At 35.4% G+C, this 24,780-nt stretch overlaps 1 protein-coding gene across 4 annotated transcripts in view; it reads left to right on the forward strand.

Annotated features, from left to right (window-relative positions):
• LOC116170487 (venom dipeptidyl peptidase 4) overlaps positions 1-24,780 on the forward strand; it is an 88,006-nt gene that overhangs the window by 30,165 nt on the left and 33,061 nt on the right. Inside the window, exon 1 of one of the 4 annotated variants that reach the window (XM_031486925.1) lies at positions 8,122-8,496. The exons of the other annotated variants lie outside the window; for them this stretch is intronic. Within the exon in view, the coding sequence (XP_031342785.1) occupies positions 8,431-8,496 (66 nt within the window). The 5' untranslated portion in view covers positions 8,122-8,430. Of the gene's footprint in view, positions 1-8,121; positions 8,497-24,780 lie in introns of those variants that run through there. 4 annotated transcript variants of the gene reach the window in all.

Consider the following 24,780-nt stretch of genomic DNA (forward strand, 5'->3'; position numbering starts at 1 on the left):
ATATTTCCTCGTTAATAATGCGTCATTTTCCTTATGTAGGTAAATCACTATTACAGGATTGTTTTGCCTCAAACTCCCATTTACTATCAGTCATCAATGTTACTCTATTGCAGCATAGATATGATTTTCGTAACTGCTGTTATATAATTTTCTTTTGGATTACGTAGGTTTTAAATAAAATGGTACGGGTGGTCCGATATACCCTTCATTTTGTACATTTTTACCCCTTCAGTAAATCCATATTATTTCGATTTAGGAGAGTAGCTGTCCAAATGTTGCTTGAAAATTTCGCAATATTTCGGAATTTTAAAGTTCACTAGATATCATTGGGAGTTAACTGTATAGGTATAGTTTGCATACATTTTAAAAGTTCATTTGAATCGCTAAATATGCGTACCCACATGAATCACTGATCGTCTGAGCGCCTTTTAAATAATAGATTTATCAGATAGGTAAATATTTACAAAAGTAAATTCAGAAATCAGTTAACCTACATAATTCGGCCGCAATCTACATATTAGGTACAGACATTTTTGCTGATCGTCGCACAAGTTTTTCAAATATCCTAGAAATACCTCTGGTTTCAACGTACTGTTACACAAAAACAAAAATAATAATATAAAATAACATAATTATCATTTAATGTAATGATAATTTATCAAATCTAATACTAATTAAAATGTATTATTTCTTGATGAACTAAATTGACTTTATTTTATAGCATAGCATATGTTAAAATGACATTTTAATAGGTTTGAATGAGTAGGCTAAGCAGTGCTTTAAATAAGGATAGATAAAGTGATCAGTTATAAGGGTAGATAAAGTGAAACTGATGACTGTGCATTCTAATGACCTCTGACATTCTTATTTCAAATGCACGATGTAAAATGACGTTCAGTACATATGACTCTAAATTATAAATTCAGAATTGTCAGAAGCTTTACAATGATTTACATGGCTTCTGCTATAAAATAATTAAAATACCATGAAGGGTAGAACATGTTTTTACTCCCCCCTCCCCCATTTTCTAAAGTTTAACTTGGTACCACTAAAGGCATGCGTAGTTCGAAACGGCAGAAGTGGGTCCGGACGGACGGACGGACAAAGCGCAAACAATAGCACATTTTTTTAATTCTCAAAACAATGCGCTAAAAAAGAATACGGGGGTCTGTTCTACGGGAATCTGGCCTCGCGTGTCTCATGAGGATCAAAATCAATGATTTGTAATACGTAAATTTAGGGCTTCCTGTGAGATTTAATAAATCACCGAAATAATACATTTGACAATTATATTTACGGGGCCCAGCGTGCCTAATCATATGTTTTGTATGACACAACTTTTGCAAATAAATAGCTTTGTCTAGGTACGAAAAAATTCCATTTACTTACGTACCTACTGAAATAATTAGGATCCAAATAATGAGGTGCCAAGTTCTCATGGCCATTCTTTTTTTAAAAAACTTAGTAAATATTCCGTTTATTTACTTTAAATCTTTGAATATAGATTTATAACGAATCACGGTCTTAGAAATGAGGCATGCTCATTTTGTAAGAACTCAGCCTTGGTTGCTAGTTCTAAATGCAACCACAATAGCTGTATACTTCTATATACAGGGTGTAGAAAAGGTTTACGCACCATAGGGATTTCAATGCTAATTTCTTTATATAGAAATATTTTCTCCCCTAATTAATTTAGACCAAAGTTGTAAATAGGTTTCTTGTAGTTTGAAAAATTCTGCATCTGTTCATGTTCGTACACATTTTTAGCTGTATATGTATCTGATATACCTACTTACTGTGCAGCAAGGCGGCTTCAACTGGTACATAGTAAAATAGTAGGGAGTGAGCAACTATGATTCTTTTAAGTACATAATAACACCAAATAAAAGGAAATTTAAATTAGGACCATTCGAAAAATTACCATCAAAACCAGGCCGTATAAGACCACTCCGACTCATTGGCGTACGTGAACGTCACACGCGTACGTCCCTGCATTAAATTTAATGTTTTCTACTTGTACGCTTCCGTTTTTCGTACAAAGATGCCTTGCAAGCGGCCTGATAGAGTTTATGTTGGATTTCTTACTCTGAGATTTTTCACAATTACTTAACCTACGTCAATTTGTAACTTTGACGTTTCTTTCGCATGCGCATTGTAAGGAGAATTGTGCTTTTTAGCTTAACGTAAACGTCAAGAAGTCCCAAATTCCCGTGTTACAAATCATGGATTGGTTCACTCGTGAAGTACATGTATGTGGCCAGGTATAGTTCGTTTCACCAATTTAACATTTCTCATTAGGTCGTTAAGTAGCGGGAATTCCCACTGCGATATTTAAAACAATAGCCCCCATTTAACTAAAAGTCAGCGGTTCTCAATAAAATTTTAATGTTTCAAACGCCAAATTGTAATTGGGGAAAGTACTTGGGACGTGTCTACCTATTTAATTAATACATTAATATGGTATCAACACGATTATTGTCGTTAATGTCCTATCGACGCATTCCTTAAGGAACTACATTTTAAATACCTATATCAATTATTAAGGAAATGGGCCGATTCATACGAGCACTACAATTTGGCGTTTGAAACATTAAAATTTTATTGAGAACCGTTGACTTTTAGTTAAATGGGGGCTATTGTCCTATTGTTTTAAATGTCGCAGTGGGAATTCCCGCTACTTAACGACCTAATGAGAAATGTTAAATTATTGGTGAAACGAACTATACACATTTCTTTCTTCACGTTGTTTCTTTTGCCTACAATTAGGCGTACGTTCTTTTAAACGTGAACGAATAAACGTTTAATTTTTTATTCACCCATCGGTTACACACTATTCTTCAGGATATCTGTGATTGCACTGATGCTGAAGAATAGTAAATCAAAGTATAGGTTTAATTTTAATTACTGCCATTTTTACAAACTAATGTTTGTACAGCGTTTGCTTTTGATCCATTGCTACTAAGTATACGTAAGTGTCATCTAAAATTATAACAAAGAAAAATGTTGCAATACCCTTGAACAACAAGGCATGCATCTAGATGGCATCTAAGTAGTGTACACTAAATTACAGAATCTGTCTGTAGTGATTACAGTAATAAAAATGTTAATATGGTGTGTGAATCGCGTATTTGGAAACTACCAATATATGTTTTCCCAACCTTCGTTTTTTTTTATGAAAAATATCTAACCACAACAACACAAAAAATTTAGCCTAATTTTATCCTTGCCCTCTTACACACATGTTGACATACCTACCTATACCTACCCATACGAAAAAAAACATAATCACGCGAAGAAATTCTTGGGATTCAATAAGTACCATCCAGTGTGTAGATGTATCAAATATAATTGTTGTTAAGGTGCGTATACATCTGCCGAACCGAGCATGTAATGTAACGTGTAATCATTGACTAATTATTAGTCAATGGTGTAATGTAACAAATTCGGACAATTGGGACGGCGCCGCGAGCACGAAGCGAACAGGTTCGCAGTGTGCTCGCTCGCTCCGTCAAAAGTCGGTTTTTGTGACGAGCACAAAGGGATTCGCGTGCTCGATTGGGACGTGTTTTTAGTTTAACCTTCCTGTTCTTGACGTGCTCGCGAGCATTTAGTCTTGTTTAAAATGGCGCAGTGGTCAGATGAAAGTTCATTGTTATTGATAGAGATTTATAAAAATTATGAAGTGCTGTGGAATCCAAGGAATGAAAACTATTATAACAAAAATTTAAAAGTGGATGCCTGGAAAGAAATAGCGGCCGCAGTTGAACAGCTGGAAGAAGCATGTAAAGCAAAAATCATTAGTTTACTTGCTTCATACAGAAGGGAGAAGGAAACAATTTCTGCACAACCACTGAAAAACAATTCGCCTGCAATGGTCAAGCATGAATGGAGCGACCTACGAATATGTTCGCGCTCGTACTGTTTAAATCAAACGAGCATTACATTACATGTTACATTACATGCTCGGTTCGGCAGATGTATACGCACCTTTAGGTGAATGGTTGTTATAGTCTCTCCTAATACGATTGTTATTGTTATAGTATGATACAGCCAGGTTTCCAAATGTCACATTTGAAATCTGCTAAATTATCTTCTTGGAATCTTTTAACAATATTTTTAGAATCCCCTTAGAACCCCTTTTTAATATTGTATTAAAGTCTTTACAGAATATCTAGAACTTTCAAATCCCCAGAATGCTTTTAGAATACTCTTAAGTTTTCTTATATAAAATAAGGTATAACCTTTTCGGAAACTGGGCACCCTCTCACCCTATATAGAATCGTCTAAAGGTCTTCTTGGGATCCCATAATCTCAAAAATATTATTAAAATGGTTGGAATTTTTACAGTATTCGTAGAATATTCTTAGAGCCATTTTACAGAGCGTTCTGTTAAAATATTTCTACAATCTTTAGAATCGTCGGAATCATTAGAATCCATATAATCTTATTAAAAAAGAAAAGTATAGATCTCATAAGTGAATGAAATAACACCACATGCTCCGTTCACAACTCATTTTACATAAAGTTCACATTCGGATAGTTTCAAAAAGTAAAACTCCAAAGAAACCAAAATGTGTCAAAATAAAAGTTAAAGATTCTGTTTCTGAGATCTGGAAGAAGATGCATAGCAGACCGACAGACAAACAAAGTGATCGCTTACCCTAATTTCATTCATCTAATAAGTTTATCCTTTTGAATGAATTTAACATTTTAATATTACAAATGACTGAAAAATTCACCTTTTTTTTGTTTACGTTCAAAAAGAGTTGCGCATTAATTAATTTTGTGAACAGATGTGTTATTGGAGGTTCGCGTTTAGATAAGAGAAGCTTGCATATTTTAATAATAGAATTAGGAAGTGGAATCGAAGAAAGAGAAATGGTGTAATAGAAGTGTGGGAACGGGGGCCGGTGACCCTTAGCCGTCTCCCCGTGACCGGTTGCTTTTCGCCGTTTTCCTGAAGCCGCCGTCGCCGTGTTTTGGGGGTTCGTCTTTGGTCTTTTTGTGTGATGTCGGATTTTCTTTGTGGAGTATCGATGATTTGGATGTACTACGTGATTAAAATGTGAGACGTTTTTCTTAAAATTTAACTGTAGTGTTATTTGTTAACTAATGTCAAGTCAGTTTCTTGGTCAGTACAGTTGATAAAAGGAAAATTTAGTGAATTCAAAGCTTATGAGTATTTCTGAGTATTTAAAATGTCGAGTTTGTGTTACGTAATAAAGAACTGACGTTACTGAGGCGAATTCGGTTTAATGTTGGCAGTGTAAGACTGGATTTTGGACCCTTGACAGTATCAAGGTAATTAGATTTTTTTAAATCTGTTTTGACCGAGCGCTTGCATGCGCGGTTTCTATTCGCTGGCATTGCCGCCATTCTTTATACTACGGCAATTACACGACACGAAAGTTCTACGATATTCCGTTTCCGAAATCTGGATCGATTTAGAAAAAGTTTAAAAGGCACCCGAACAGCCGATATTAGGGAAACTATAAGCTTCTTTTTGAAAATACAGAAGATTTCTCTGTCTTCTACCTATCCTTTGTTTGAAGCTTTCACATCAAACGCATGCTGCCAAATCTAATCCTTTTTTTTGCGCATTATAAAAAATCCATACGCTATTATATTCGTTATGGCTGACTGTGTGGCTGGATGGCTGTCCGGGCTGTGTCAGGAATTACAATAGATAGACTTCAAATTTTCACTAAAAGCTTCCTGCTATAGTGTAGACGTGCAGGCTTTAGTCTGAGTACTCGTGAGATCGATAATTTGCAGAGTAACTGTATTACCAAAAATGCGCTTTCACCATGCATATGCTGATTTACAACTTGTTTATCGCAGCATGGTTTAAAGTTTTGAATTAATGCACCAAAGGATAGAAAATTTAAATACCTTTCACACTTCCTTGAAATATCCCAGTATTATCGATGCATTTAAGACTTTGTTCGTAAGATGCTTCCTATTCATTCACGAAAACAACTCTTCATATTCTTTATAATAGGATTTACTGAATTTGGATTTTGCTCCTACCAACTTTTCTTCTGATTTACAACAAGCCATTAAATTTTAACGGAAGTTATTTTATATACATTTTAATTTCGGTGACTTTCATAAGCAAACGTCAAGTGGCATTTCCATGGCAATCATGAAATTACGAATAAAAGGCCCACCTAATTAGACTCGAGACTCTAGAGTATAACGTCAATATGATTTTTTTTATTTCCCTTAGTTTTAAGTTATATTGCAAATCCTATAAGAAACACGTGCATAATTTATCTTTAAAACACTTGCAACGTTTAAAGGCACTCCGCTACGCGTCGTGTCATTAAAGTACTTTCAAGATTTTTGATTATACACTTGTAATGTACTATTTATTTATTCGAATGAGTTTCAAATATTTGTGTAGCGAATAACCAATAGTGCATCTTTTTTTCTTATTCGCCATGACTGTAATGCGGAGCGCCTAGTCAAACAGGTACTCACTAGGTAATAGCTAGGTAACCGTGGCACGATCACTTTTAAAAGGAGCTCAGAGTAATCGCAATCTTTGGTACTCACAGGCCCTTTTCGTAAATCGCGGGATTTTTGTAATCGTTCTTTCGATATTGCATCGAACTTTGTCCATTGTTTACATACAGAATACAACAATGGTATGGTATTTTCACAAATGATGCTCGCAACTAGTAAAAGAACTAGGAAATCGAGGTTCCTTTTTAATGGAAAACTAAAAAAGCTCGCTAGATACGAGCTTATTTTATAGCTCTCCTTTACTTTGGGTCAAAATAGAAACAAAAAAGCCCACATTATCTAGTGTTTGGCAATAATTGGTTTTAATTATAAGTTACTGCATATTAATTACGTGCCCACACCTCTTTTGTATTTGTTACAATAAAAGTAATCACCTCTAATTGCACAATAATGAGTGATAGAATAATAATTTACATTTTATTACCACAAGGTCTAATAAGCTACCTGAGTTTCATCGCCCGCGGTTTTATAAATTAAATAAAACACTTTTGAAACACCTTACGGTTACTTCTAAATAGCAGAAGATCTCTTTCAGAAATATGGCATTCAACGTCAGCATTTATTTTTCAGAAAATGTTCACTGTAATTACGATATTGCGTGAAATATCAAAAGAAAAAAGATGTTCTTCTACAAAAAATGGGAGCAAATTTTTCAAAATGTAAATGCTCTGATTATTAAAAGAAATACAATGCTCCTTTCGCATTTCGTTCAAGGTAATTTTGGAGCCGTAATACACGTGTGTCAGAACTACGTTTATTTCTGAGATACAGGGTGAAAACGAAAAGTTTGACTTTTTCGAATTGATATATCACAACCTATATTTTTTTAATTTTAGCTATGAAAACCTTATTCTTTACTGTTTTTAAATAGTATGCCATGGATTCATAGAGATTTTGCTTTGTTTATTGTATTCATGATAAATAAGGCAGCTGATACCGATCAATAACAATGGCTGACTGTAGAAACAAGTTTTGAAAAATTTGGAAAAATGATATAATATATAATAGATATATAATTAATATGATTATATAAAAAATATAAAATTATACAGGTTGTGAATTGTGATGGGTCAATAGGTATAATCAGGATAAAAGGATACCAAAAAATGACAATAAATTATACAGGGTGTTGCATTTGAAAAATACCAACATTGGGTCAAATCTCAGAAATGGTGGTCAAAAGGATAGTGTTTGACTCCGGTGATGAGTGACTTTATTTTCTCGATGAATTGATTTAATTGCGGAGGTAATAATTTAGAAGGCTACAATAATAAAAAACAGTGTAATCAATCATTCACTGACTCCTTGCCATACCGTTCTACTTCCTAAAACAAGAGGCATGGAACAATAAAGTAGAGCGACGTGCAACTGAAAAAAATCGGTCGAAAAACTACGGAAATCGAATTGTTTATTGTGAACGCAAAAATCAAACGAACTAATAACAATATGTTATGTAAATATAATTGAAGCGACAGAAAAACCATGTCTTGAGAATCATATTTCTTCAGGTATTACCAGAGTGGGGTAAGAGCCCTGAACTTAACCTATATATAAGAGCTGATAAAATGATAGATTGTTCAAACGAAGGCCACTGTTATAGTTGTTGTTTTATTGTCAGTTTATGTAAAAGGACCCTACCCTACCGCAACAATTCTGTAATCAGACCAAAATCCCCACCTGTTCGGTGTGCTATTAAGTGCTCGCTTGTCAAAGTCTCGCGTTCGCTGCTACCGTGACGGTGGAAAAGTGTGTTCCTTCCTTCCGTATTTTTAGTCGATTGATTGAAAAGCTACCGAAAACGCGCCGCGCTCGAAAGCCTCCCATTCGCGCCGTGCTTCCAGTTCATGGTCCAGTTGTCCCGATTTGTTTTTCTCGTTTTATTTTAATAATACAGGTTTGAAGATGAGCAAAAGGGACAGTAATAATGGAAACAGTAATTTTAATGTGGAAGTTGTACAAAGTAATCAGGTACGTTTTTTACTGTGATTTAGGCGCTATTTGAAAGCGCTCAATTTAAACTTATTCATAGCGAGTTTTAAAGGCCCATTGAATTGGCACAATTCTCCTCGTTTACTTTTAATGCATTTTAAATAAAACTTTCTAAACGTTTTGTACATATAAGTACGAGTTAAATAATCTTGAATGGTTTCACTTTTCTCTCTCACAAAAAAACAGCGTGTAGGTACTTTGAAATTGATTACACGCCTTTATCTGTCTTTATCTCTCCTTTACAATTGTTTGAATATTATTATCTCGATGCTCAAGAGGGCTATTTTCTCCCAAATTGTGCCCCTCTATTTTCTATTGAATTAATTTTTATCAGAAGATTTCGCTAATTGTCTTGTATAACACATAATCCGTTACCATGAAACGATCTTTTGTTTAATTTCTATTTCACTGTATGGCTCCGTTAACTTAGCACCACCATTTCAAATTTTTGACCAAAGACAGATTGCGCTAGAATCTCTATGGCTAGCGCCAGCTAGCGCCACTTTGAGTTCAGCTAGCGCCATTATAGATTTTGCAGAAAAGCCCTTGATTTTCGGGGGGTGCTATGTTAACGCTAGCACCACCATTGCGTCCGATCATTTCCAAAAGCAAGCGCTGTGTTCGTCAGACCTAGCGCCAGCTAGCGCCACAAATTTTAGAGCTAGCGCCACCCCCCAATAGTGAGGGGAGCAATTTTTCCTAGCACCACCATTTTGTCTTTTCATGTAAAATTTTGACGTTTTGTGTTCTGCTGACCTAGCGCCAGCTAGCGCCACTTTGAGTTCAGCTAGCGCCATTATAGATTTTGCAAAAAAGCCCTTGACTTTCGGGGGGTGCTATGTTAACGCTAGCACCACCATTGCGTCCGATCACTTCCAAAAGCAAGCGCTGTGTTTGTCAGACCTAGCGCCAACTAGCGCCACAAATTTTAGAGCTAGCGCCACCCCCCAATAGTGCAGGGGGCAATTTTTCCTAGCACCACCATTTTGTTTTTTCGGGTAAAATTTTGACGTTTTGTGTTTTGCTGACCTAGCGCCAGCTAGCGCCACAAATTTTAGAGCTGTCATCACCCTCCATAGTGTGGGGGGAGGGGGCACCACCATTTTGTCTTTTCGGGTAAAAATTTGATGTTTTCTGTTCTGTAGACCTAGCGCTCAAGTTAACCTAGCGCAATTATAAATTTTGCAAAAAGCCTTTAACTTTTGGGCGTGGTTTATTAGCCTCTAACACCACCATTGTGTTCGATGACTACCAAAAGCAAGCGCTGCGCTGTGTTCTTTAAACGTAGCGCAGAGCTGGCGCCCAATCCCCAACATTGTGGGGGTCCTTTTTTTTATAATACCACCGGTTTGTTTTTTCGTGTACAATTTTGCTATTTTGTGTTTTGCTGACATCTCCCAGATAGAGTCAAAATCTTAAGAGTAGGCGCCACACCCAAGTAGTCTGGGACAGTTTTTCCTAGCTTTATGACTTGGCACCACTGAAATATTTTGGATTAATTTTCTAGTAAAACGAGTGGTGTGGTAGCTGAATCTGCGGCAAGTATTAAAATAAGGAAATACAGTTCATATATTATAGAACAGAACCATATTTTTATACCTTTCGCAGTAGAGACATTGGGACCTTGGTGTAGAGAATTTTGTGGAATACCTGGGAAAACGCATTACCAATATTACTGGGAACCCAGAGCTACCACTTACTTACGACAAATTTAAGTATTGCCATACAAGGTGCAGGTAACGCGGCCAGTCAGTGTAATGGGGACCGAAAATTATCATTTATTAACGAGCTCCTAGCGAGTTTATAATTTTGCGGTGTCTGTCCGTCTGTCCGTCCGTTAGCACGATATCTCGATAACGAATGGAGCGATTACGATAAAATTTTGTAGGTGGATTCTTTACGAGATTCTTTATCAAATTTGTAGATCGGAGTTCGTGAACTGGCAATGTAACCCAAAAAATAAGAAAGGCCCTTTTGACATCTCCGTGAGTTATGAACCGAATTGCATGAAATTCAATATGCGTATAGCTTTAGCCACATAAAACGCAATTCCAAAAATTGAGTCTAATCGATCAACATTCACAATGCTCTTTTCGCATTTCGACCATTTATAAACCGAATTACAAACTTTTTTATTTATGAAGGATTTAAATGAAATTTGATACATAACCACTTGGAATAAAAGCAAATATAACGCTAGTTTCAAAATTTGATTTTGCGCAACTTTCTTATTTATGGAGGGGTTTAAATGAAATTTGACACTTTAAGCCACTTTGAATAAAAGTAAATGTTGGAAAATTAGTAGTTGTGATAAGTTTTTCTTAAATATTTAAAAAACTATACTATTTAGCGCGATATAAAATAAATAATCTACAGTAAATTGCGAACAAAAATGGCCTCATATATAATCTTGCTAAATTGAACCATTCCAGAGTTACGGAGGGTGTAACAGTAGAAATTTTTCATCTTTTTTTTTAGATTCTTTTGGAAAAAATATGAGATTATCACTAAGGAAACTATTTTTTTTGTTAAAACCGGTTAAAACAAATTGCGCTTTAGTGACCGGTGGTATGTTACTGATAAGTCCTTGAAGGAACGATAACCTTACCACCTTCTCAAGGGGGGCCATTTTTTCAAGAGACTTCCACTATGAGGGACAGTAATTCCTGGGGAGTTGCAGGATGTGTTGTTATTGCTTCAGGTGTTCGACAATCTTGCATTCCCACTTCATCGGGTTCTTCTTCTAATGGTAAGTTCTAAATGAATGTTCTACCTGGTAGCTGCTGAAGTGGGGAGAAGCGCAGCCAACTTGAACAGTGAATGTATAGGATGCTTTGAAATAGCTTGCAAGTAACACTGGTAACGAAAACAAGCCAGATCTTCAGTGTTCTTTACTTCAAACATGATTTCATTTTTCCAGAAAATCGAAAAAATACAAAAAATGCCTACTTTTACACCCTCCGTAACTCTGGAATCGTTGACTTGAGCAAGATTATACACAAGACCATTTTTATTCACAATTTAATGTAGATTATTTTGGATATGGTACTTTTCTCGCCAAACCCCATAGTTTTCTAAATATTTAAGAAAAACACCAAAAACTACTAATTTACCAACTGGTGTAACTTTTTACCAAACAATATGTGGACTGTATAGAACAATTTGCAGTTAATGGGAAACTTTTACTTTTGATGTTTAGGTTAAGCCGTTTTGTCGACTAATTGCACCGTACTATATTATGAATTTTTAATTTTAAAATTTCCATATTAGGTACTGTTTCTTGTGAAATTTTTCTGTTTTGTGCTCTACTCACTAAACAATTCTTTTTGTAAGTCACAGTATTAATTTCACTACCACAGTATTGCGAGCTAAATCGTTTAGAGCACAGCGCAGTGCAAAATTTGAAAATTTCAACGAACGTACCTACCTACTCATAACCTATATAAAGTCGTTAAATTAATCAGCATATTTGTTAATTCTGCTAAAAAACAAAGAAGCAGTTCTTATATACTTATCTGTAATTTCCGTATCTAACTAATTTTTATGGTGCAAATAAGGCATATGTATTTTATATGATTAATACACTCCATTAATATACGGCCAATCGGCTAGGTTTCAAATTCTAACCAATCAGATGATTTTTTATCTGATTAAATGCTAGGTAGCTTTTTACAGCGATAAAAATGCGTGTAGGAATACGTAAAATATGTAGTGGTTGTAAAATTTATTGTCTTTATTAATCTCCCTAAAATACACTCGACCCTGGTCAGGATAATTTTATTTTTAATTCACTCAAATTTTGTTGCCTCCTGGAAAAAACTCTTGATCAAAAGCATAATATTAATAAAATCGCTCCAGCTAAAACTGTCGCGATCACACTTTTGGTTTCGAGTTTTTTCCGTTGCAACAAAATTTTCGTGTAAAAATAAAATTATGCGATTAAAAATCAAGCTCTTGATAAATTATATACCTATGTACGTCACGTCAACTACCATCTAAAGGTGTTTTTTTAACAATACATATTTACCAACATTCACACAATTGACGCGCCTGTAAACCCTTGATGTGACAAATAATTTACAACTCTTGCGCATTCATAAAGGATTTAAGTAAGTTTGTACCTGCATACCTCACCGTCAGTTTACTTCGAAATGAAGGGTTACAATCTTGCTACTTTATATACAAATTTTAGTATTTTTATTGGAACTTTTTACTTTAAACAGAACGATCAATCCAAAAAGTAAAGAATTTCAAATTGAAATAATTTGATTATTATTTCAGACCCTTAGAGGGACAGATTTGCACATTCGGGTTTAAAAAAGGTAAAGAGTTTGACCATCCCAGATGCGGTGTCTGTCCGTTAGCACAATAGTTCGATAACGAATTGACCGATTACGATGAAATGTTGTAGTTGGATTCTTTATCAAATTTGTAGATCGAAGTTCATGAATTGGTAATGTATCCCAAAAAATAAGTCAGGCCCTTTTGACATATGCGTGAGTTTTGAACCGAATTGCATAAAATTCAATATTCGTATAGCTTAAGCTATATAACACGCAATTCCAAAAATTGAACCTGATCTATCAACATTCACAGTGCCCTTTTCGCATCGACGTGTAAATAAATATAGAAAACGATCTCCTGGGTATGGCTACAGCATGTGCAAAACCAAATTTTGAACTTGGTGTTAGTTTTGCTTTTATTTAAAGTGTATATGTATGAAATTTGATTTAATTGCTTCCATAAATAAGAAAATTGGCACCACACATCATGCACAAAACCAAATTTTGAAACTGACGTTAAATTTGCTTTTATTCCAAGTGGCTATGTATCAAATTTCTTTTAAATGCTTCCATAAATAAGAAAGTTTTCAATCCGGTTTGTAAATGGTCGAGATGCCAAAAGAGCACTGTGAATGTTGATCGATTAGGCTCAACTTTTGGAATTGCGTTTTATATGGCTAAAGCAATACACATATTGAATTTCATACAATTCGGTTCATAATTCACAGAGATGTCAAAAATGCCTACTTTATTTTTTGGTCTACATTGCCAATTCACGAACTCCGATCTACAAATTTGATAAAGAATCCATCTACAGAATTTCATCGTAAACGGTCAATTCGTTATCGTTATCAAGATATCGTGCTAACGGACAGACGGACAGATACCGCAAAATTATAAACTCGCTAGGATTTATAATTGCGCTAGGTTAACTTGAGCGCTAGGTCTACAAGAACAGAAAACATCAAATTTTTACCCGAAAAGACAAAATGGTGGTGCCCCCTCCCCCCACACTATTGGAGGGTGATGGTAGCTCTAAAATTCGTGGCGCTAGCTGGCGCTAGGTCAGCAGAACACAAAACGTCAAAATTTTACCCGAAAAAACAAAATGGTGGTGCTAGGAAAAAATGCCCCCCGCACTATTGGGGGGTGGCGCTAGCTCTAAAATTTGTGGCGCTAGCTGGCGCTAGGTCTGACGAACACAGCGCTTGCTTTTGGAAGTGATCGGACGCAATGGTGGTGCTAGCGTTAACATAGCACCCCCCGAAAGTCAAGGGCTTTTTTGCAAAATCTATAATGGCGCTAGCTGAACTCAAAGTGGCGCTAGCTGGCGCTAGGTCAGCAGAACACAAAACGTCAAAATTTTACCCGAAAAAACAAAATGGTGGTGCTAGGAAAAATTGCCCCCTGCACTATTGGGGGGTGGCGCTAGCTCTAAAATTTGTGGCGCTAGTTGGCGCTAGGTCTGACAAACACAGCGCTTGCTTTTGGAAGTGATCGGACGCAATGGTGGTGCTAGCGTTAACATAGCACCCCCCGAAAGTCAAGGGCTTTTTTGCAAAATCTATAATGGCGCTAGCTGAACTCAAAGTGGCGCTAGCTGGCGCTAGGTCAGCAGAACACAAAACGTCAAAATTTTACATGAAAATACAAAATGGTGGTGCTAGGAAAAATTGCTCCCCTCACTATTGGGGGGTGGCGCTAGCTCTAAAATTTGTGGCGCTAGCTGGCGCTAGGTCTGACAAACACAGCGCTTGCTTTCGGAAGTGATCGGACGCAATGGTGGTGCTAGCGTTAACATAGCACCCCCCGAAAGTCAAGGGCTTTTCTGCAAAATCTATAATGGCGCTAGCTGAACTCAAAGTGGCGCTAGCTGGCGCTAGCCATAGAGATTCTAGCGCAATCTGTCTTTGGTCAAAAATTTGAAATGGTGGTGCTAAGTTAACGGAGCCTCACTGTATGATAATTGGAGCACCAAAGGAAATAATTTGTAGTCAAATGTCCACAACGAAAAAGAAAAGCCTTGTTTATAGTGTTACGGTATGAAAGGCATAATTTTGTGCTAATTTGTGCTACCAGTATAAAATTTGTGCTAATAATGCTTTGAGTACCTACCTTCTTCAAAGTTTCGTATAATTTGTGCTCGGATTGTGCCAATTACTGTCGCCAATTGGCAATATGGTACTATTATTATTCATATTGTCAGTTTTCTTTTCCTATAATTTTGTGCTAATTATTGCTGCAAAAACTTCCGGATGAGCATCAATCGGAGGGAGAAATTATATTCCTTTCCGGGACAACTGTTGGGATAGTTTATCACATTTTGAAAAAAATTGCTGTAGCTAGCACAGATACCACCCGTAAACCTGCGCGGGGGCGATTCTGCCCATTTATGCCTATGAATTTGTGTACCAAATTTGGTTCCAATCGGTTTAGCCGTTTTGCCGGACATACGGACATACATACGGACTGACAGACCGACATCATCAAGATTTTGTTTGACTCGGATTCCTAGTGCTTCAAAACGTGTATTTCCTTCATAGCGTTTTTCTTAGAAACTACGAATGGTCTACATTCGATTTGCGCATGCGCTCCACTTTTTCCGAGTTCCAACGATAAAGCATACTTTTTTTTATTAAAAAAAACTGTTCGACAAATTTGTTCTTCCAGTGTACTTACCAAATTTCACAAAATTCTGTACATTTTTCTGACCCAACCAAGAATTTGGAATTTTTGTTTCGAATTTTCAAAACCATTTTCCGACTTCTTATTTTCCCAGCTACTAAATTTCGGGTGCACATCTTAGAGTAGGAATTTTGGAATACAGAATCAGAAAAAGCTAAAAAACGGTAAATCCGAAAGTGTCATCCTTCTATCTATTGTTGTTTCTGAAAAAAACGACACATTTTAAACCTTAAATTTATTTAGAAAAATTGATTTGATTTGGCATAAGGTCGACGTCGAGGGATCTCTGTAAAATCTACAGTATAGGGATTTGTAGAGATTTACAGTGTTGATCACAAGTGATTCTCGGGAATCTTAAGGGATTTCAAGCGATATCCAAGGATTTTTATGGTGCGGAAAGATGTACAAGTTAACTGAAGTCGAAATTTCAAGTCGCCTCTTAGAACAACGAGAGAATTTCCAATCTGGAAATTTTCATTGCATCTTTTACTTAAAAATGTACACCCTTGCCACCCCTTCAATAACTTTAAATCCAACGCCTATGGTTTAGTTTTCAAATTCGAGCGATGCTTTTGGAGGATACGCCTGACTGTAGGGCTTAGGTAAATACAACAAGCTATGTAACATAAGTACGCCTGGTTCACTGAAATAAAATTGTATGAGTATTTTGTCATCAGTACCTGAAAACCGAATTAAAAGACAGGGCAACACATTGGTGCCTGACATATCAGATATATCAGTATGGCCTATCAAACAATTTGTTACACTTTTTTGCTTCTTATCTACGCAGTCGCAAACTTGCAGTGAAATTTAATGGTAACACATCAGGCAAATTTGAAGCTAATTCTGGAGTACCGCAAGGCTCTATTTTGGGACCTTTGCTGTTTCTGATTTTTATAAATGATCTGCCTTCTCAGTTTAGTAACTGTCAATCTTTACTTTTCGCGGATGACCAAAAAATATTTATGCCTATAACCAGTATTTCTGATTGTTTAAATCATCAAAATGATCTTAATAAATTGTATCAGTGGAGCCGTTTGAATAAATTACCTCTAAACCTAAAAAAGTGTAATGTATTATCGTTCTCGCGCAAGAAGAGTACACTCTTTTTTAATTATGAAATTAACGGGTTAAGTTTGGAACGTGTAACTTCCATAAAGGATCTTGGAGTAACTTACGATGATAAATTGAACATAAATATTACAGTGGCTGGTGCATACAAAATTTGGGTTTTATTGTGAGGCAAACCAAGAATTTCAAAAACATAAGTACAGTTAAACGACTTTATTTTACATTAGTTAGACCAAAGCTTGAATATGCTAGCACAGTTTGGCATCCGAACACGTGTAATTCAATAAAAGCAATTGAAAAAGTCCAAAATAAGTTTTTACGATTTCTCTATTATAAAAAATTTGGCACTTATCCTAACTATAACAGTGTTAGATCGGTTGAACTAAGGAAAGTTTTTGAAATCGAAAGCTTAGTGAATAGGAGAAAATTTTAATGCAGTTGGCTTTTAATATTCTGAATTACAGGATCAAAGATAGTTATCTTTTAACTCTAATGCAAATCAAAATTCCGCGTGTATCTGCCAGAAGTGTACCTTTTTTACACGTACCTGTAGTCACGTACGCTTACAATAAACCGTTTCTGATAATGACTTGTCAACGAATTATTTAGTTTACTAGATTTAGACTTTACTGTAATATTTAACATTTTTTCCAAACAATTAATAAAACATTATGATTTCAATTAAGGATAAAAGAAAAAAAAATTAGTAAGGCTTCTTACACCCCAACAGTATCATATTTTTAGCGCATTTCCACAAAAATAAAAAAAAAATGCGCTATTGTGGCCACTTTGTCCGTCCGTCCGTCCGTCCGTCAGTCCGGCTGTCCGTCCGTCCGTCCGTCCGTCCGCTAACTTTGCGACGCTACTAGTTCTTTATCTTAAGAGCTATTGTTCTACTTTTTTCGCTATTTGGTTCGTTAAGGTGTCGAGTCTTGTACCAAGGAAGGAATTTTTTCTGTACCGCTTACAAAAAAAGTTATTGTAAAAAAAACAAAAAACCGTTTTTTACATGTTCCATAATTTTACACTTTTGCCGTTTATTAACGATCCTAGAGATCGTTTATAATTTTGCATTGCTATCTGTCGCCTGCCGGTTGGTCTCTCCGTCTGTTCCTTTGTCTGTCTGTCCATCTATCTGTCCGTGTGAACGATAACTTTGTTTAGAAATGTTCGATCGCTTTTACATCTCCGTTAGTTATGAACTGAATTGCATGAAATTCAATATGGACATAGCTTTAGCCATATAATACGCAATGCCAAAAGTTGAATCGAATCGATTCAAAATTCACAGTGCCCTTTTCGCATCTCGACCATTTATAAACCGAATTGCAAACTTTTTTACTTATAAAAGTATTTGAATGAAATTTGATACATAGGCACTTGGAATAAAGGAAAATCAAACGCCAATTTCAAAATTTGGTTTTGCGCATGCGCAGTGCCAACTTTTTTATTTATGGAAGAATTTGAATGAAATTTGATACATAGGCACTTGGGATAAAGGAAAATCAAACGCCAATTTCAAAATTTGGTTTTGCGCATGCGCAGTGCCAACTTTTTTATTTATGGAAGAATTTAAACGAAATTTGATACATAGGCACTTGGGATAAAGGAAAATCAAACGCCAATTTCAAAATTTGGTTTTGCGCATGCGCAGTGCCAACTTTTTTATTTATGGAAGAATTTAAACGAAATTTGATACATAGGCACTTGGGATAAAGGAAAATCAAACGCCAATTTCAAAATTTGGTTTTGCGCATGCGCAGTGCCAACTTTTTTATTTATGGAAGAATTTAAATGAAATGTGATACATAGGCACTTGGAATAAAGAATCATCGAGCGCCAGTCTCAAAATTTTCTTTTGCGCATGCGCAGTGCCAACTTTTTTATCTATGGCACCATTTAACTGAAATTTGATACTTAGGCGCTTGGAACAAAGGAAAATCTAACATTAGTTTTAAAATTTAGGTTTGCGCATGCGCAGTTCCAACTTTCTTATTTAGAAAAGCATTGAAATGAAATTCTTCTCATAAACTGAAATTGAAGTAACACGTCAAAAATGGATTGCCCATGTGCAACGCTATCTTTCATATTTGTGGCCGGATTTTTACGATTTTAACAGAAGTTGCATCTTATAAATGGGAAATGAATGCAAGTGGAAATGCGCTTTATGTAAATCGTTTACGATTACTTTTTAACTTGTTTTAATTTTTTGTAGGTGAAAGTTTGTAGCATTTTTTAGTTGAATGTCATTATTAGATTATATACTTATTATTCAGCAACCCTTAATTAATAGATAATAGATACCTGCTACGTAATTAGGGCTGTGCCCTGTGTAGTTTGTAACAATAAATAAATAAATAAATAAATAAATAATCCAACAGTTGCTCATAATAGGGGTGGGATAGCTTTAGATCTACAGGATTGTTTTGTGTATCTAATATTTCTTATGATGATTATGATTGGAAAATTCGAAACCGTTCGGGAGTTATCTTGTCCACAGACGGACGGACAGAACGTCCAAAATCACGAACTCGCTAGGAGCTCGTTAATAAACGATAAATTGCCCTACATTTAACAATTTTACGAATCAATCTTTTAAAAAGAAAAAAACAAACCACTTGAATACAACTAGAAACGTAATAATCATTTTGTGTTTAGGTACACGTAAAGATCCCAAATGTATAAGCATCTTGGTGTGTGACATTAAAAACGGTGGGCAGTGTTTAAATACTCATTATAGACAAGTATTTACACTCTCAAAGGAATCGACTTTTGTCGAGACTCCTTGCATATAAGAACTACATCCAAATGTACCAAAAATCAAAAATAATATGGATATTAATCAACAAATTCAAACCAAGGGTGTCCCATTAAAAACCAATGTCTTAAATTTACCACCACCGCTCATTGTAGATAGATAGGTCAAACATCCATTTTTTAAATTCTTTTATTCATTTTATTATCCTCCAGATTCAACTATTTCTATAAAAAAGAGAAACGGATTCTAAATTTTCGTATTTTGGCCGAACTCCTGTTCGCAGACTGTGAGAATCTAACAAACAATTCAGTTTTTGTACTATAAGCGACTATTGTGATAGGGAAGAGCTTTAGGGGCAGTTCCAAAAGTAAATAGTATAATTTCAAATGAACATGGGAAGAACAAGGAATTTTAGGGAAAAAGGCATTTTAATGGGTACCTACTTTAATCTTCATGGATACATTGTGAGAGCTAGAGGACAACCAGGGTAGAAATGGAGAAGCGGGAGCTTGCGATGACCTTGGCTTAAGGAGAAATTGAAGAAGACTAATGATTAACGTGTTTATTGCATACAAATAAAGTAAATTGATTCTAATCTTGATTTGGTGAATCTATACGTACATGTACTAGAACTTAAACGATGGTGGTTGGCGATATTGCCCTTTTCGGTAGCGATAACGTAGATTGTGAATTGTTTAAACGACGAAGGCGATGATAACGACGAAAGCTTTCACGGTGATTGAGAAAACTCGATGAAATGACACGCTGCTTTTTAACAACAATGCTCATTGTTGACGGTTGAATGACGACATCTTAGCGACTGTTCTTCGACGAATGAGCATATTCAATTCTAATTCTAAAGGGGTTGTTGAGATATTCTAATTTTTGTGTATTCTTAGAAATCCGTAATATAGTCGTACTAATTTAAAAATTAAAGCAAATAGAACTTTGTGATAATATTTTATCTGAATAGCTCTTGAAAAAATGAATTTATTGCAAACCGGAAATTACGCCGGCATCCGTGTTTACTCCCTAAATGATTCCAAAAAATTACACACCTTAGATACTCTACCTTTAATATTTACTCAGCTGCTTAACGAGTAAATAGGGCGGAAAAAATAACTCAAAACTGTAATTACATTTATATTTACAAAAATACAAAAAAAAATTGAACTTAAACATTGATTCGAGGTTAGGTTGAGCGTAAAGCGTCGGTGTGGGAGATTCAAGTCATTAAATTTAAGGACTATCTAATAACCTTAACGTATTCAAACAAATGCGAGAAACTCTTTCGTAGAATTTCCGAAAATTGTTCGTAATTGATGCTTAAATCCACTTTTCGCGTATTTGTAAAGCTTTTGCGTCCTTTTGTCGCGCGCAATAAGCACGGCGATGTTTGCAAACGAGCCTTAAACTATACGTTTGGTTTAGTGATTCCGAATACTTTACTGTATATGATAACTAATTTTAAAGTTTGTGGATTTTTTAAATTTTTCCTGTATAAAGCGGTTCCTTATTTTCTGTATCAAGACCAACATACGTTAAGCTTCCTTATCAAAGAGCGCCGCTAAAGAAAACCGGTGAAAGTGTCTGGTACACTGGTACACTGGTCTAAAATATACACACATCTCTGAACGTTAAACAAAATTTTAATCCAACCAAACGAATCCTATTACTGAAATTAAATGCAAAATTCCACTCAATTAAACAAAATAATCAAAATCCTTTGATTGGATTTAATTCTTATCTGTAAATGTAATACAAATCTGTTCATGTAAATAATTCTCATAGGTCGATTCATTTAGGAATATTAAAATTACTTCAAACCAAAATTAATATACAAATTCCTAAAAATTATCGACCATTACTTTATACAACCGCAGTGAATGAGCGAGATTCAGATTACACTTTACCCACAACACACATAGGTATGCATTTGTTCCTGATGGCTATACACCAATTAAAAGGATAACGGATATCAATTCCAATGTCGAATTTGTTAATTCGAATAAATACTTTTTTCATTCCAAAACGACCACCCGTTACAATATATACCTACTGCTACAATTTTCTCACGAGATTTTAATCCTGTCAAAAACCATCCCCATCCCTTGAAGAAGTCAAGTATGATTTATGTTAACCACTAAAAATGCTGTAACTCACATAGATATTATATGGAATCGTGTGATGCTTACCAAACGCTTGAAAATGGTTTTCTCGATGATCATACCGAGATATAGCCAAGATAAGCTTAGTTATTTAAAGGATACTAAATTAATCCACTGATATGATAACAGATTACAGAGCAAAAAACAACCTGATAAGTTGAATGCCGTTTATGCACTTTTAATAAAATGAACCTACAATTATAGCTTTTTAAAGTACACAGATCTCAAGTTCTGTGGTGCATTTTGCAATGTTTGAAATGTGTAAAACGTTTGATATTTCAAAAGACTCCGTAGCATTTCGTGTTTCTAGAACTTTTGACATTTCCCATTTTCCAACATTTCAAAAACTTCCCAAACATCTTTTTTCCAAAGCATTCGCGATTTCCCAAACATTTCATATTCCCAAAAATGTAAAGGTTTCAAAATTTTCCGCATACAGGAAAGTTTCTAAAATGACCTGCAATGTTTTCAAGACATCGATATTTCCAAAAAAACTGCGAAAATGCATGATTTTTCCAAACAATATTCGAAATATTTGATAATTTCATTATTCTAAGGACTTTACAGTCAGGCAGTTTTTTTTAAAGAGACCAAAATGGTCACAAATGTCACAAAAGGAATGTGCAAAGTGCACGGTAATTGTGGTTAGTTGGTGATTCCAACATTTTGCGCAAATTTGCATACACATTTCGTTCCGCTCGTGATCGCTACTAACGCCTTAACTAGGTCAATTATGTTCTAGATTTGAGATCTTATGCCATGCAAATTTGTACGTAATTAGTATCTGCACTTTTCAACAGAGAATACTAAATTTTCTATTTGATCAGATCGATTTTTCGATTTCATAAAAGCGCTAAAGTGAAAACCGGAATGCTTTCACGATATAAAAGACCCTTGAGATTTTGACACTAATTCATACAGATTTATTCGATTAATTTAATGCGTTCTGCCGAACACGCAATAAGTTTATGATTAGAATGCCCGAACGTGAGGTTGATGTAAAAGTGGTTTGCACTTCCCTCGTATCTCAGTAATCAATTTTTGTATAAAATTACTCTTCTTTTAGCGGAAATTAAACCAATTTCAAATGGATTCGGCACGAAACAAAAGGGGGGACAAACGTTTAAAATAGGGCGCCGCTAAGTTAATCTGGTTTAATCCAGAATTTATGAAAATGTTCTGTCTAAATTGGATAGGTACCTACTTTATCAACTTTCTCATATTCAATCATTTTTACTTTACAAAATGGTAAGCAACGGCAGGTTACAATTGAGAGACGATAATCCTAAGCCGACTGTTTTGGAAATGAAACTTGATGTAGGCGCGACGCCACTGGATTCTTATTCAAATTTCCAAATCAGTCGCCAATGGGTGATCCCCAGGTCTAAATCAAATCAATGGAATTTTTTACCACATCGTTTACCTAACTGAACTATTATCTAATTAAACAGCTTTAATTGTATGCTAAATAAAATTTAACCCATACAAAAATTGGCATTACAGAACTTCAAATTCTATTTCGCAATTAATGACCAATTGTCTTTGGTTTGGGTTAGCTTGTCATTCATAAAAAAACATACAAATCTGTTTACGGAATAAACTTCCGTAGGTCGACCTCTTTAGGAATGTTAAAATAACTTTAAACATTTTCTCCAATGGACAGTTGATTTTCTACTTTGAAAGGGCAGCAGCAAATTGGAAAATTGGATGATTGAACGCCTTGTACAAGACAATCGGATCTTTTGTGCGGCTAAAGTTACGGCTAAAGATTCTTTCATATACTGCGGAATTTTCACGTGATTTCAAAAATGGCGCACATAACGCATGATTCGCGTTGAAAGTTTGGCTATGAATTTCGTGTGACACGATGTGAGAATTGCCGCGCCTCGTAAGTTTGGTTAAGAATCCCCTCCCACCTGATTTTTACTTATATACTCGCCGAATGCCACACACGAAACGGACCCAACGAAACCGATTTTATGTTCTTTTATGCGTGTGAAGGTGTACCTAGCAGAAACGCCTTCACTCATGCTCCGTCACGATGGTTTCTAGACCGACAACACTGTAGTGTTTCGACTCTTACCTGCTTGAACACTTGTTCTTATCTTAACGCGCTTTCTTTCTCGCATGCATTGAACGATGTGTAATATATCTATATTTAACAAATAAATAAATCGAGTTCTTTATTACTTTTCTGCACTCATGGATCTTTTGAAGATTTTCTGCCCACAATTAATAGGGAGACAACTTTGGTCGCTCTGCTTTCGAGATATTCGCATTTCGTCGACGTGTATCATTTCTCTTTGTAAGTACCCTGATACCTGAAGCTTGAATTTTGGAGCATGAATTTAAAATTTTGGTCAGGACACTTGAACGTTGAAGCTTAAAAATTTTAATTTTTTACTTCGAACTTGAAGAGCTGTAAAGTTCGATTTACTCGTATTGAGCTTGAATTTTTTTTGTTTATCACTTTGTCCGTTTATTTAATCCCGCTGTTTATTTGAAAAGCGGTTCTCTGATTCGAAAATGTTCTTTCACGTATATTTTACCACCCGTAATTAAAAAGGCCTTGCTACGGATCAAGCTGCTATAAAGGTTTTTTCTTCATCCCGAAATCTACTGTAATTCGTTTATTCGCACACTTATAACATTGAGAGTAACTCGCAACTTCTCCACGACATACTCGAACATATTTTCTGAACGCGAAGACATTCGACTAGCGTACCTTTTAGAACGAATAGTAAACCTGCATTTTTGTCACGTGCTCGGCTTTAAACAGAACGTAACGAAGCCCTTGGGTTCGAAGAGATCATGGCAACTGCGCTCACTTTCCCCAATACGGTTCTTGTTATCACCAGACATACTTTTGTTCATGTTCGCTATTATGCGGTATATGTGTTAATTCTTCTATGTTTACCAAAATACAAATTCCAACCCAAATTTTTTAATGACAAAGCGACCACCTGCTACAACTTTACAAGGTCGAAATCTGTTCTTACATACAACTTTAGAAGTCTCAGAAACTTTGTTTATTGCTTTGGAAACATTTTTGAGAACATTAGTGACATTCGAAGAAAGATTTGTAGAAAAGTCTTCTTGCAAATGTTTTAAATAGACTTTCTACTGTCGTGAAGTTAGCAATGACATCACCATCTTTGAGAATCATTCTTTTTAAAACATTATAAATACTCATATAAATAAATATTAATTGCATAGCATAGACTATCAACATAAGGCGGCCACCTCTTGCAACTATGAGACAATTCTTTGTAAAATGTAAAAAATGTATCTTTGGAAC

This window comes from Photinus pyralis, unplaced genomic scaffold (assembly GCF_008802855.1).
Source record: "Photinus pyralis isolate 1611_PpyrPB1 unplaced genomic scaffold, Ppyr1.3 Ppyr1.4_LG5, whole genome shotgun sequence".
NCBI lineage: Eukaryota > Metazoa > Arthropoda > Insecta > Coleoptera > Lampyridae > Photinus > Photinus pyralis.